Source organism: Bombus fervidus, chromosome 13 (genome assembly GCF_041682495.2).
Source record: "Bombus fervidus isolate BK054 chromosome 13, iyBomFerv1, whole genome shotgun sequence".
Classification (NCBI taxonomy): Eukaryota; Metazoa; Arthropoda; class Insecta; order Hymenoptera; family Apidae; genus Bombus; species Bombus fervidus.
The window spans coordinates 6,314,071-6,328,144 of record NC_091529.1 but is presented as its reverse complement, the minus strand read 5'-3'; the positions used below and the strand labels follow the sequence as shown (position 1 = coordinate 6,328,144).

Below are 14,074 nucleotides of genomic sequence, written 5' to 3'. Positions count from 1 at the left end.
TCACGCGTAGTAATACACGTCGAGAGCGCATGGCGAGTGGAGCGTCTGCAGAGGCTGCGCGAAGTGGGAACTGCTTTCGATTGTTGGCGGGCGCCGCCATCTTGGTCAGTGAGCTTGCGAGTGGCTGTACGACGAGGTGTACGTATTTCGGTGAAACGAGTATTTGGTGTGATTTCCCTGAAACCTTTCGTCTACCCGTGAAATCCACAAGCATCCAAGATGTCGGAACGGGAGGACAACGTTTATAAAGCGAAATTGGCTGAGCAAGCGGAACGCTATGACGGTGAGTACATATTTTCCGGGAAAAGGACCCGGCCTGCGCCAAAATGAAATCCACGAAATCGACCACAAAGCACTGCCACAAAGAGAAAGGAGGTAGCACCGCCCTCATGACGTGCCTGCCGTACGATTTCATCGGATATGTAATGATCCTCTTCTGAGAATCGAGAACCTCGAACTGGGATCATGTCTCATTGGATCTGTCAAAAGCCTGTGAAACGTCAAATATGATTAATCCATACACGGTGTTGGCCAAGTTGCCGGTTCGTAACCGGTGTTTTTTTTATTAAAGGGTAGGTTTGTTCTTAGATTCTCTGTCACTGAGCTTGAGACTCGTTAGAATCTGTCAAGATACTCAAGTTATCCAGAGCTCTTTCGAATGATCGGGCAAGAAGGCATGAAAAAAGTTTCGTCGTTTTTGGGTTATATCGGTTTCGTCGAAACAAGTTAGCTAACGCCGAGACAGCGTTGCTAGGCGTGCTGTGTTCATTACTTTACGGGGTCCCTCACAAGATAACGAGACAAGTCGGTCCTTCACCGACGTGTATGACGCATAGACACGGCACGATACTTACCAATCGCTGCCGGGTTACTCCTTAGACACGTAGTAACGCGTGCTCTGCTCGTGGCATTTGGCCTTGAAAGCCGAGAGAAATCATTTAGTCGATCGACCGACCGATCTATGGAATCGACGATAACACCTTCGGAAAATTGTAGCCTCGCAGCTTTTCCTCTATATTTAATTTTCTCGTGTATCATTTCTTATTACGTAGTATCTACGCAGTAAGGTAATAATTTCGATTGTAGAAATTTTTACATCGCTTCTGGCGAAAGCAACTCGTAGTGGGGTCACTCGTTGCGGTAGTAGGGGGAACCGTCAAATCTCATCGTTTTACAAACCTCTCTCGTTTTGCATTTCTCCCTAGATGTATTTTACTAAATACCGCTTTGTTTCGTGGGATGTTATCGGGCCTGCAAATCAAGCACACGCGTTTGACATTTTGCGGAAGTACAATGTATCTACATACAAATCTCTCATATTTCTTGTAAACTAGTTTCATTTTAAGAACAAACGTATCCGAATGTGTCTGCTAGCGAATTGTAACATTTTTTTTCGAAAGTTCTTTACTAAAGAAAATTCTTCAATAAATTCTCTATAGATGCACATTCTAGCAATCTCATACCTAAACTAATCCTATATATTCTATTTTAGTAAACTAAAAATTACTGGAAACCATGTTACACGTTTTTAAGGCTGAAAAATGAAGAAAGGAACGAGCTAATGACATGGACAAAGGGAATAGCGTTTTCATTTATTCTGTGAAGCTGCTTTTCATAATTTCGCCGTTTTCGTCACCGCGTGAACACGTTAATCGAGACAGGCATATTCAAGGGTAGAAATACTGGCATGTAGGAGATCCCCGGTTGAAACGGCCGCTAAGCGTGAAGAATGACAGGGTAGAAGGGAGAGGAGCTATGCGACTCTCCCGGGATGAGGAGAAGGAAGGGCGGTGGGTAAATTTGAGGGTTGAGCGAGAGCAAGACACCGGAGGGGGATAGAGAAGGGAGAGGAAAGGACGACGGGCGAGATTACGAGTGGAGGGTGAGAACGGGAAGGGGTGAGATATGCGGGCAGAGTGGGGGAAAAGAGGGGCCATAGCAGAAGGAAAGTATTGATCTGTACTAGCTATCCTACGTTTCTGTACACCTCCGTCACCGGGTATACCATGTTCACAGTAATTCTTGCCGTCCGGAACCATCATGAACTTGAGCCTGATCTCTTCTCATAAATGACATCATGAAACCTCTGTTGATCTTAGCCGGCCGATAATAAAGAGAGGATATAGATTAATCTTCTCTGTAATTCAAATATTTATACATTTAATGGTCGATGAATTATGTTACTTCAATGATAATAATTGATTATTCTAAGGGCATCCGTTCCTTTTATTTTTTTTTTATGAATAGAGTTATCGTAAAGAATTTGAGAGATTTTTAATTGTATTTTGTATTCCGGAAGTAGGAGCTCGTATCCATCATCGTCTTTAATCAGTTCTCCGCTTATTGCACGCTCCCGTAATAACTTTTACAGCCAGCTATCGATCCTATCGCGGAACCACAGATTATAATGTCGCCTGAATATAAGATGCGACAACGCATTGACGTGTCAAAGTTGATGTTCATTTTTCAAATGATAGATGACAATATAAACGTATCGTTAATCAGATTTATTTTCTGTAAGTAATGCGAATAATGAGACGCAGACAAAAGTACGTGTACCCAGATCGATATCATTATTCTCGAACATTGTGTATCTATAGATAATAAATACATAATACTAACCAACTTCCTTGCAAAGTTCAAGGGGCAGCAGGTTAATATATGCTTGTGCGCCACTTTATCCTCTTTCTCGCGCAGAGCCTCTCTAATATCTCAGATGAAACTAATAATATATTTACACACAGGGTAACCACTTATTAATAATCAATAAATCATTTCCGATTCATTACTTTCCCATGATTGCATGTAGCATACCTCGGCAAGTTCGATACCTTTATCAAAACATCGAACATACATTCTTTCATCTTAATTTTCATCACTTCAACAAAATTTCAATATTTGAAAAAAAAAAAAATCTTTTCAAATCTATTTGCAAAATATTAGTTTAAAAAAGATGTTTATCTTATCTGTATTAATTTCTTATCTTATCTATAATTCTTTGTCATTCTTTATATTTATTACTGTTGCTTATCCTTTATTCCTTAGAAATTTTACAAATTTCAATTTAATGACACTATCGTCGACGGCGACGCCGGCGTGATTTTGCAGAAATGGTCGAGGCGATGAAGAAGGTTGCCTCGTTGGATGTGGAGCTGACCGTCGAGGAGAGGAATCTCCTTTCTGTCGCCTACAAAAATGTGATCGGTGCGAGAAGGGCGTCTTGGAGAATAATATCTAGCATTGAACAAAAGGAGGAGAACAAAGGCGCCGAGAGAAAGCTGGAGATGATCCGCCAGTACCGATCTCAGGTCGAAAAGGAACTGAAAGACATCTGCGCTGATATCCTCGGAGTTTTGGACAAACATCTGCTCCCGTGTGCGTCTACTGGGGAGTCGAAAGTCTTCTATTACAAAATGTAAGAAAACTGCTGACCTTAAATCGGGAACTCCATTTTTGCTTTGTATTCTTACAAGAATATTCTGTCTAACATTTTCTTAGTTTTCAAGATACATATATTGAAAAATTTAAAGTTTCACGTATTTTATTTTTTTAATTACAGGCGTGTTACACATGCTATTACGAAACAATTACTATATATATATAGACACGTCTTTTACAACGATGCATCTTTATACAAACATGAAACCTAATCCGTCGAACGTTGTAACCTTTATTTTGATAGAACAAAATGGATCACACGTAATTCGATAAAATAATACAAAACGAAAAACGTTGTGCATCCATTATTACCTTATAAAACGAGAGAAACTTTTCGGACGACCTAATATATGTATCAAATTGAATCAAGGCCAGAAGAATACTGACCAGAATATTCGAATTAATTTGTATGCTGAATGTCATCGATTGTGAAATCGTTGGAGTTATATTGTAAAGCCAAAAAGAGAGTTAGTTGTTTAAGATAGCATTCGAGATTCTGGAGAGCGAGACAGTTTAAATTAAGAAGTAACAAGCAACACGGAAGAACTTTCCGTTTCGGTCACTGATTTTTGAGGTATATTATTTTCTAAAACTTTCAGCTGCTGTTTCGATAATTAAATGACGGCACGATACTCGTTACTTGACTATGACTTATGAATAAGCCAGGGATTTGATTTTACTGTATTAATAGCAAAGAATATTTGTGTACAGTAGTCTCTTGGAAATCTTTTATCTAATATTTGAAATTAGCTCGTCGATTTCACCATCCTTGTGTATTGTGTGTGATTCGCACGATTTAATTACATATAATCAGTACTTTTTACGAACATCTGCGCCACAGCTCATTAAACTTAATGTTACAATGAATATTAATAACATACACGTATGTTGTATAAAATATGCCGGGCGTGAATGAAAGAAACTAGCGAAGGAAATTCTTAACAAGGCCGAGACATTTTTACGAGATCATATTCTTTTAAGAAATTATACTCCATGTATTCTGGTAACAGATTATAACTGAAGATTAGCATAGATTACCATATATATATATGGAAACCACAGGAGCTAAATAAGTATTTTTTTTTATTGATTTTCTGATTTTAATATCACTTTAGAGTTAAACGGAAGGATTTTAATATGATACAACTGAAGATGGAAACAAGCTATTGTCTATTCAAAGACGTAAATGTGTTAAAAATAGCTGATAAGTTGGCAATATTTTTTAGAAGCGAAAGGTATAATTATTAAGACAAACAGTATTTTGGAAATTCTGAAGTAAACGAAAAATCGCACGCGTACCTGCAAGACCAAATAAAGATATAATTTTGATAAAATAGGATTAATTGACAACATAACTGAATTGTTTCAAAATTCTTTTTGTACAAAACTTGTATAAAAAGATAAAAAACGTGACTTATCATCTACTGTCGTCTTGATATCTAATTTGTAATTTTTTTATAATAAAAGTCGATCAGGTTCGAATTTCTATTCTTTTGTTTTTGTAGGAAAGGCGATTATCACCGTTACCTTGCTGAGTTCGCCGTCGGCAACGACAGGAAGGAAGCGGCAGAGAACTCTTTGGTCGCTTACAAAGCGGCGAGCGACACCGCCATGACCGACCTTCCACCGACTCATCCCATCCGCTTAGGATTGGCGCTCAACTTCTCCGTGTTCTATTATGAGATCCTCAATAGTCCCGACAGAGCATGTCGTCTCGCGAAAGCTGCCTTTGACGACGCGATCGCGGAACTAGACACGTTGTCCGAGGAGAGTTACAAAGATTCTACCCTCATCATGCAGCTTCTCAGGGACAATCTTACTCTCTGGACGTCGGATATGCAAGGAGACGGTTAGTATATCTTTTCGTGAAAAAAAACTGCTCGTTGCGTTTAAAATGTTCACCACCACTACACCAGGCTGTAGAAGCGACGTCGCACGATCAATAATATGTATTGCAGCAGCGCGATAAAATCTTCTCGTTATATTAGATTTTTCATAAAACAACAGACTCGTGTAGGAAGAGTAGGTTGATTTATTTCACGATAAAATTTATATTTTATGCAGAATGATATAAATGTAATGCAATTGAAAGCTTCGACGTTTGAAGAAAAGATGATATTGAGATGGTAAAGCTTCTTTAGAAGCTTCAAATTTTGTATTACGTTATTAATCCATTGATCGCAAATGATTCTGTATTATGGCTTTTAATTTAATTATTGAAATCATATGTGTATGGGTGATGAGGTATTAGAATGATTAGTCTGTGATTTAGAGTTCGAGGCTGATCGCGAAAACGAGGCTGCGGCTGTTTCCACCAATGTTTGAATTCAGGCATATCCTGTCCAATACGCCCTTGCATTATAAGTCACCTGGTGAGCAATCCGATCGATCCTTCTCCTTTTTTCTCCTTAACCATTTAGATCCTACAATTAGCAGGTTAGGGTCAAAATAACTCACACCCAGTTTTTGATTAGTAGTTGAGCCGACCCTACCCTACTGGGTTATACAACCAATACTTTATCATGGTTGAAGCGGAATGTGTTTATTAACGAATTTTCTTCTTGTGTTGCGCAGGGGAGGGCGAACAGAAGGAGCAGTTGCAAGATGTGGAAGATCAGGACGTATCGTAACTCTAACTGTAGTGAGTGTTATCTTGCGCATATAAAACTGAAAAAACACAAGAAAGCAAAAAACTCTTAATAACTTGTAAGCAAAAGAAAACAATTCAGCAGGTGGCAGTTCGGGGTGGGAAGGGGAGATGTTTAGCGATTGCGTGACCCTAAGCACGCACGTACGGTTACTCCAAAAAAAAAAAAATACAAACAAAAATGAAAAAAAATCATTCGAAATAACATACACACATTGAATTAAGGAGCGCGCAGAAAAGTAACAACGTAAAAAAGGACATACACTCTGCGGTAAATAGAGAGACTGCAAGAGCATTTAGAGTGGCACTATTCTTTGCCTTCTTTACGTATTGAGAAGAAACAAAAATACTGTCTTTTTCAGTGGACGATGTCGAGAATGTTGAGTTGGCGCCGACTGACGTTATGCGCATATATTCATCCGTATTAATTAAACAAAACAACAAAGAGAAAGAACATGAAACGAAAGAAACAAAAAGAAAGAAGAATATGCGCTAACCCAGTCGGAATAAACTCTCATTTTTGTTGGTTTCAGTGAGTGAGAACGAATAGCATTATCCCCCACCCATAACGTTTCACCAATAACGAAACATGTTAATAGCTCGACGTCGATCGAAGTGCATATTGTGTTCGTTTGTTTTCACCCATCCCCAATCTCCTCCTCGTCCTCTTCCCCGCTTTTTTACTGCGCGCATCATTACTCTCGCATACTATAATAAATAACGTTATTATTAATGTATGCGTGTAAATCGAGTGTAAATCATCTGTTTATCTAAGGGATAAACGCGTCTCCTCCAGAGCTGAAGATACGTGGTTGATCGATGTGTTGGCTAAGAAAACAGTCAAAATAGAACCACGCGCCTTCATCTCTGCTTTCTGTATAAGATATTATGAATGTACTTCCGACGAAGTGTCCCGGTTTGCAAAGCAAGTAATTTCATACACCATATAGATTTCGAGCATGGGTTCTCTCGTGTAGTCACTTTTAAATATGATTTAAGAACATGCGCTTACCGCGAAAGCGACGTACTTAACAAAATGCAATAACATCAGTCTGTCTTAAGTCTGGCTTTCGCAGAATCAAATTTTATGTTAAAATCGAGAACGACAAATTCTTTTAATTGTGAGTGAGAAACAAAATGTACACTATTCTCGACGTGTTCTCTCATACTCCGATCATTCGTACTCCATCATGACGAAAGAGCACTCTGGTCGTCGAGAGGAGGGTTGAAAACAAAGAAATCACGGTAGATGAACTTTTAACACGAAGACGAGAAAGAATGGGCAAATTACGTTCTACAGTCAGGAAATGCAGGAAACAAGTAGCTATCTAGCTAGTCTGTAATTGTGGTTGTACTTTTTCATACGCCCCCCTCTGTAAACTATAACGATCACTGTGGTATAACGAATTACAGAATAAACGATTGTATCCCGACTCGTTCTTCACCCGCGCTCACTTTTGCTATTATCACTGTCCTCGATTCCACTGTATCTTAGTTGATCTTAGCCGTGCGTCCATTCACCTTTTTATCGATGAACCATTCCGTCGATTTTCGCTTACGAGAAAAAGAAATATATATATATATATATATATATCAAAAAACAGCCGGGAAACATTCCAATAATAAAACGTTAGACGGACTTCGTTAGTCTTTACGCAAAGAATTTGTTTGCGCATCTTAACCGAGGTAAGCTTAGCGATACAACAGTAGAATTATTTGTTTGTCAAGGTAAATAGTGTCGGTCGAAAATTTGTTATGTCAGCGTTGTAAAACGATCCTTTAAGTGCAATGTTTCTGTGTTCAAGAATAGTAACGTCTTGCTTAATGATTCAAACGTGCAAAGAAGTTATGTGTGCAAAGTTGCGTGCTTGCATATCTCAGTCGTAACAAATATGTTTCTGACCGTCACTGTGTTACATGTAGAAAAAAAATACCTTCAATCCGTGCAATTTTCTCTCGCGATCGAGAAAATGTCGATGACGTTCGTGTAAGCGTGCAGCAAAAAAGCGAGGTGTATACCTGAAGAGAGAAACAGAAGCCGAAGGGAACGCGCTAAATGAAAAATGAAAAATCGAGAACTCTGCCTAGAAATTTTTTGGTGTACATCGTGCCCCTGTATTTAGGTATTAATAACACGATACAAATTGATAATCATGTTATAAAGTAACGTTACAAAGAAAATAACTCAAAGTAATATCAACGGCACCGTAAGTAAGTATATGCGAGTAATCTTAAGATCATAAAATTAAGGTATTGAAAGAAAAAAGAAAAAGAAGAAGAATCTAATCGACGCGAATCGTTCAAGCGATAATGTGGAGAGAAACGAACAGTTTAGAGCGTATCGTGGAATAAGAAGCAAAAAAGAAATCACCATCCCGAAAGTAATTTTGATAATCGCGTGAAAAACACACCGTGAAAGGTAGTGGAACCGTAAGAAAGGAGGAATAAAGAACAGTGGAGGAGCAGAGAAAATATCGGAATCATTGGATAAGAATTGCATATAATATATATTATATATATATATATAGTTTACGTAAAATATACGTAATACGTGCATAACATACCACGCGTACGAGCGATAAATCTTTGAAAGAAAAAGAAAAAGCAAAATTTTAAGGTACAGCAAAGAAAACTTGTCAGTGGCAGTTGAATGTGGCATAAATTGAATTCCAAACGACGATAAACTGTGAGATACCTCATCCAATTACTTGCTTACACGATGGATTAAAAACAAGATGAGTAGCCAAACGCGATAACATTATTATTATCGTCGACGATGTAGCGTGTGATTCATAATGAAATGAATAAAAAAAAAAAAAAAAAATACAAGAAACGTAAATGTAGTGTCCTCGGCTAAAATAAAATAAAATCGTAGGTAGGCATTGATACCACCTGGGTTTCACTGTAGGATTATTAGGGACGAATAATAGATGATCGGTGTATCGATTGAGACCGCTTTTATCCTTTATTCATTATCGTTGTGCGTGCTTAGTCAATTTTTATAAAAAAAGAAAAAACACGGAAGAGAAAGACGGTAAAAAGGAAATAACACATACCACATTACACATCTATTGTTCCATCTTTCTAGATGTAATATATTTGCTCTTATCTCTGTATTCTAAACATTAGTTGTGTATCTCTTTCTATTTCTTCTTATAATTATCTTCGGATCATTCCATCTTGTCGCTAACCCAGTTCACGAGAGCGAATAATTAGACCTGGATATCGAAATTTATCGTCATTTGGAGGAGAACTAAATCTGTCGTTTCTTTTTTCGGATTCGTATGCGTTCTCACGCTCTGTACTATTACTACTACTAACTATTATTACAATCAATGCGATTACACCGGATACGACCTTTTTCTGTAAAACCACACACACACGTGAAAGCTACAAATAAAGTAATTACAACTCTCTAATCGTTTCTTCGGATCTTTATTAATATATATTACTAAATATCAACATACGCGTCACTGTTAAAGATTATAATTAAATATATAAAATATTGTCTGTATCGCGCTATGCGTCATCGGTTCAGAGGGAGTCACCTGAAACAAGGATCTTCAATAACAATTCTAATGAATGTCACAGAATCATAATTTAATACATAAAAAAACATATATATATATATATATAAACGAATCCAATGCCGGTAACAGTTAGAGACAGGCATTATTACAGGGTGTGAAATACGACTATCTTAATTACACGCTGTAAAATACCATCGTTTTATGTTCTACATTTTTATTAAGTTACGATGCTATAAGAGAACACTCGGCATACATTAAATTCTCTGATATCACAAACAAACATGTTCTTTATATATTAGGTGACCCAATCTGTCGTATATCGATTACTTAATCACGGAATAATTTAATTTGCTAATATTGTGTACATATCTCTTGCATTGACCGCGTGAGATTCCTTTAATCTATGATTATCAACTGTAACGCGCTTACACAATCATCGATCGCGAACCACTGGCTTCCACTTTCTGCGACTGATTATCTTTTCCGATAATGTTCTCGCGAAAACTCGACGAGTTCGTCAACAGACGTCGTGGCCGTTTATTAATATCCACCTGCTTCAGAATTCGACTCAACGAGTTATCTGTACCCTTCATGATCGGAGACAAGCTGAGGCTCGATGCTGTTCGCGTTTTAAGTATTCGACCGCTCCTCGGTGATCTTGACATCTGATCGCTTGTTCTGCGCCTGGCAGATTTTAATTTTACGCTACGTAGCATGTCCAAGGAAACCACTGGCCCCTTTGGTCCTGGTATTGTGTTTCTTCTGTTCTCCTGAAATTAAAATTTATCCTTCATATAGTCTAAGTTTTTGATAAATGTAATTTGTATAATTGTTTCATAAGTAGTTCCTTGTAATATCCGGGGGATGTATAATTGCGTGGAGATCTCTCGAGAAAAACCGCGTTTTATTTTTCAAACATGTAAAGATCACCTTGGGATTTTTAAATAACCCCTCGAGTATCCGGTCGAATGGCAACGAGGGTCGAGGAACAATTAACTAGACTGAAAATTGTGCCGCTTTAACGAGTGGTTAGATCTACTGGAGTATTTAAAATACTTCAACGAACTTCCAAGCGAACGTATATTCGCTACTCTAAAATACAATTCTGTTTTATACAGTTATTTATATTTCATGTTTCTTTTGTCCGCTACTGTACGCAACTTTTCTCGGATATTAACCAACAATGATCTACCGATCAAATACGTAAAACCCAATTCGCGAAAGATAAAGAAGAACAATAATTCTGTCAGGACAACTTAAGCGACTTTTCTAACTGAAAGCCGACTAATCCTCCGAACTATAGCGAGGTCTAGCTTCGAAAGGACAGAGTTCTCCACGCCACTTGTTCATATACTCCAATTAACGGAGCGGCGTGTAACAATCCTCGGATTTACCTTAACGTTCTGCGGTGCTTTTTTTAGGGTCACCTTCAGCAAATCCTCGACGGTTATAGCTGGCCTATTAAACAACGGCGTCGAGCACTTTCTCGAGGGCATCCTGACGCTTCTGCCGTTGCTCGGGGTGATCGGTGTAATCGGCTGCGCCGGCGACTTTGCTGGCGGAATTGCAGGAGCTGGTGGAGGCAGAAATGGCAAAGGAGGTGCTGGTGGAGGTGGGGGAGGTGGGGGTGGCGGAGGAGCTGGAGGAAAAACGGCAAACGGGGTAGATGATAGTGAAACTGATGGTATCGGTGGTGGAGGCGACGGAGGTTTCTTTGGAGATTTTATTCGCGTATTCTCCAACGCTTGCTGCAATCTTTGTAGTTCCTGCATCAAAGTTTCGTTACCACTGACCAACTTCTTGGTGATGTCTTGCATGCCGCTAATCTCTGCGGTTAAAGTACCGATGACACTTACGTTGCTTGCACGCACCTACGATAAAAAGATATGCTAATAAGGCTCATTTAATACGCGGCTGTCGTAGAATGCGGAGAATTGCAAATGAAGGGTAGCTATTTATGCCAAGACGCGTATACGTAATCTTTTCAATTTTTCGTTTTAAGGACGAACGTATAAACCTTCCTCACCACTATGATACTTTTTTCGTATCGAGATAGATCTGAGTTATAAATGGTTGTCGTAATTTAGTGGATAATGTACCTGTGTAATTTGGTCAGACAAACGAGTAACTTTGTCCAGGAATGTGTTGATCATCTGCTCGTTCTCCAAGCGTAACTTTATCACGATTTGACTGAGCTCCTCCATTTGCCGCCTCGTTGATGTTGATGTTGTAGCGGCTTTGAAGTTTTCGTAACTCTGAAATAATTATTAACCGGATGATAGATATAGATTGCTTATTACGTAAGCACACTTGCCTCTTTCAACACGGTCGTTATTCGTTTTATCATCCAGACGCAGAACAGAACGATTTTAGCGATGGGTTTCTTGACTGAACGAAATCTTTGAAACTTTTTGTTTTCATGGTAGCTGGCGCATGTGGGCTGCAAACGATTACATTACAATCATATTTTTTATCATTTTCATGTATAAACAATTCATAAATATCCACCTATTCGAATTTAAGGAATTTAAAAAACAACGTAATGAATAGATCGCGAATATTTATGCAAATTCATATTTTTATGAACATAAGTTGAAAATAAAAATAAAAAACTTCGTCAGAGATTTGTTTCAACTGCTAAATACCTACTATATCTAAGCTGTGGATATTTTTGCATATTATATACAGTGTCCTGAATTTCTAAATTTTCCATAATGCATAAAAATTCGTAATGCAGTGATAAAAAAATTACATCTTCGAGACATTTGTTGCATCCACCAGAATTAGACATAGCCGGAAGATCCAAAATTAAAGTGGTGGGAGATTCAGAGCTGTCAGCGCTCCAAGGCGTCTTCGTTATCGTCGGCTTAGGATAAAGACGTTTCTGAACATTTTTTTTCTCCATTGGTAATAAATCAGTAACCGTGTTGGTAGCAACAGGTTTTTCTAACCTCTCCATATCTTCATCGTCAAATTTCAGCGTTGTTCGACATCTTTTGGCAGGTGGTGGAGAGCCACTGTAAGGAGTATACGAACGAGCTCTAATTCTCGTATTACTCTCTACTTTCCTATAATTTCGCATGTCATCGACTTTATTATCGATCTTGTCAGTTTCATCTATAAAAGGACGCTTATTCGTTCGTTCGTCTGAATTTTCTTTCCAAGATGGTGTATTATAAGAAAGTGAGCTTATCTGCAGTAATCTTGTTTCGTCACATTTCTTATATTTTGGTAAAAGATTCCCAAAAAATTCTTGATTCGCCGTTCGAACCCTTAAACTGTTCAAGTGTCGTAAATTCGAAAGAATTCGTCTACACTCGCTCCAATTATTAATAAATTTATTTCCAGCCGAATTCTGCGAATTCTTCTCGTTTACTATTTCATATCTCGTATCTCGATCTTGTCCGTTCCATTTTTCTTCATATCGACCCACAGACTCGCAAGCAGAGATCGTAGTTTGGAATTCATCAAAAAAATTATGGTATCCATTTTGAGGTTCTGATTCTGAATTAAAGTTAGTAAATTGTGGTGTTAGTTCTGATGTATAATCGCAAGGAAAATTGTAAGTCGATTTCGAGGAACAAAGTTGGTTATTGCAACTATAAATGTCGAGCCTATTTCTTGAAAAAGATTTTTCCTCCTGCAGAGACTGGCAGTCATTCATTTCTAATTTTATTTCATCGTTCATTGATAAAGTTTTGTCCAATGGAAAGCATTTTTCTGTAGACTTATCGATATTTTGCTTAAATAAATTGTTTACCTGGTTTATTTCGATCAATTCTGGTCCCTTTTGTTCAACTTTTCTTTCTTCCTCATTTTTGTCTGATTTATTTAAATCTAATTTTATTCGACGAAGTGTGGGCACGATTTCTGGACTTAAATCGTCATAGCATGACAAATCAGGTTGATCGGATTCGAAGAGCACAGATTCTGGGGATCTCTGATGCAAAAGTAGTTCAGTGGACTTCGACCTTTTCTTGAATGGAGTATATTTGTGTTGCACGCAATTGACCTCGTCAGAGGTATCTGATTTTTGTAATAAACTTTCCTGGGATTGATCAAGACATTGCTTACGTCGAGATTGTTTGTAAGCTTTCCTCTTTGCCATTGTCGTTTCCTCTTAAACTGCTATTTGATGTTTATGCGAGTCCAAGGGCTCATGAATGATTAGTCAAGAAGGTATCAACATTTTGAAAGTAAGTTCACGCAGACTTTTTTGAGAAGTTGATTTGCACGATATTGATCACGAATTTTTAAACTGCCTTTCGTTGATCTACCGAACGAGTATGAAACTGTTCTATTTACTCCATACACCAATGACATTGTACTAAAGGTTATCTATTTATATTTGTTTTGAATCTCATAGAAGAAATAGTATAATAGGTAATTTGCCTGACCATGTAATTCCCTAAATTTGTATCGTGTGCTATAATATGTGCTATTGTTTTCTATAAAGTTA

At 38.0% G+C, this 14,074-nt stretch overlaps 2 protein-coding genes across 2 annotated transcripts; one reads left to right on the top strand and one right to left on the bottom strand.

Moving 5' to 3' along the window:
- Positions 1 to 71: 71 nt before the first annotated feature.
- Positions 72 to 9,504, top strand: 14-3-3epsilon (tyrosine 3-monooxygenase/tryptophan 5-monooxygenase activation protein epsilon). Its single transcript, XM_072016053.1, has 4 exons — positions 72 to 283; positions 3,109 to 3,415; positions 4,944 to 5,287; positions 6,013 to 9,504. Exons 1-4 carry the CDS (start codon positions 220 to 222, stop codon positions 6,066 to 6,068), a joined length of 771 nt encoding a protein of 256 aa, XP_071872154.1. The 5' UTR covers positions 72 to 219; the 3' UTR covers positions 6,069 to 9,504.
- Positions 9,502 to 13,967, bottom strand: LOC139993880 (uncharacterized). The gene is made up of 5 exons (XM_072016033.1): positions 12,368 to 13,967; positions 11,930 to 12,055; positions 11,715 to 11,870; positions 11,010 to 11,486; positions 9,502 to 10,385 (listed from the first exon to the last, which is right to left on the bottom strand). Exons 1-5 carry the CDS (start codon positions 13,721 to 13,723, stop codon positions 10,041 to 10,043), a joined length of 2,460 nt encoding a protein of 819 aa, XP_071872134.1. The 5' UTR covers positions 13,724 to 13,967; the 3' UTR covers positions 9,502 to 10,040.
- Between the last annotated feature and the right edge of the window lie 107 nt (positions 13,968 to 14,074).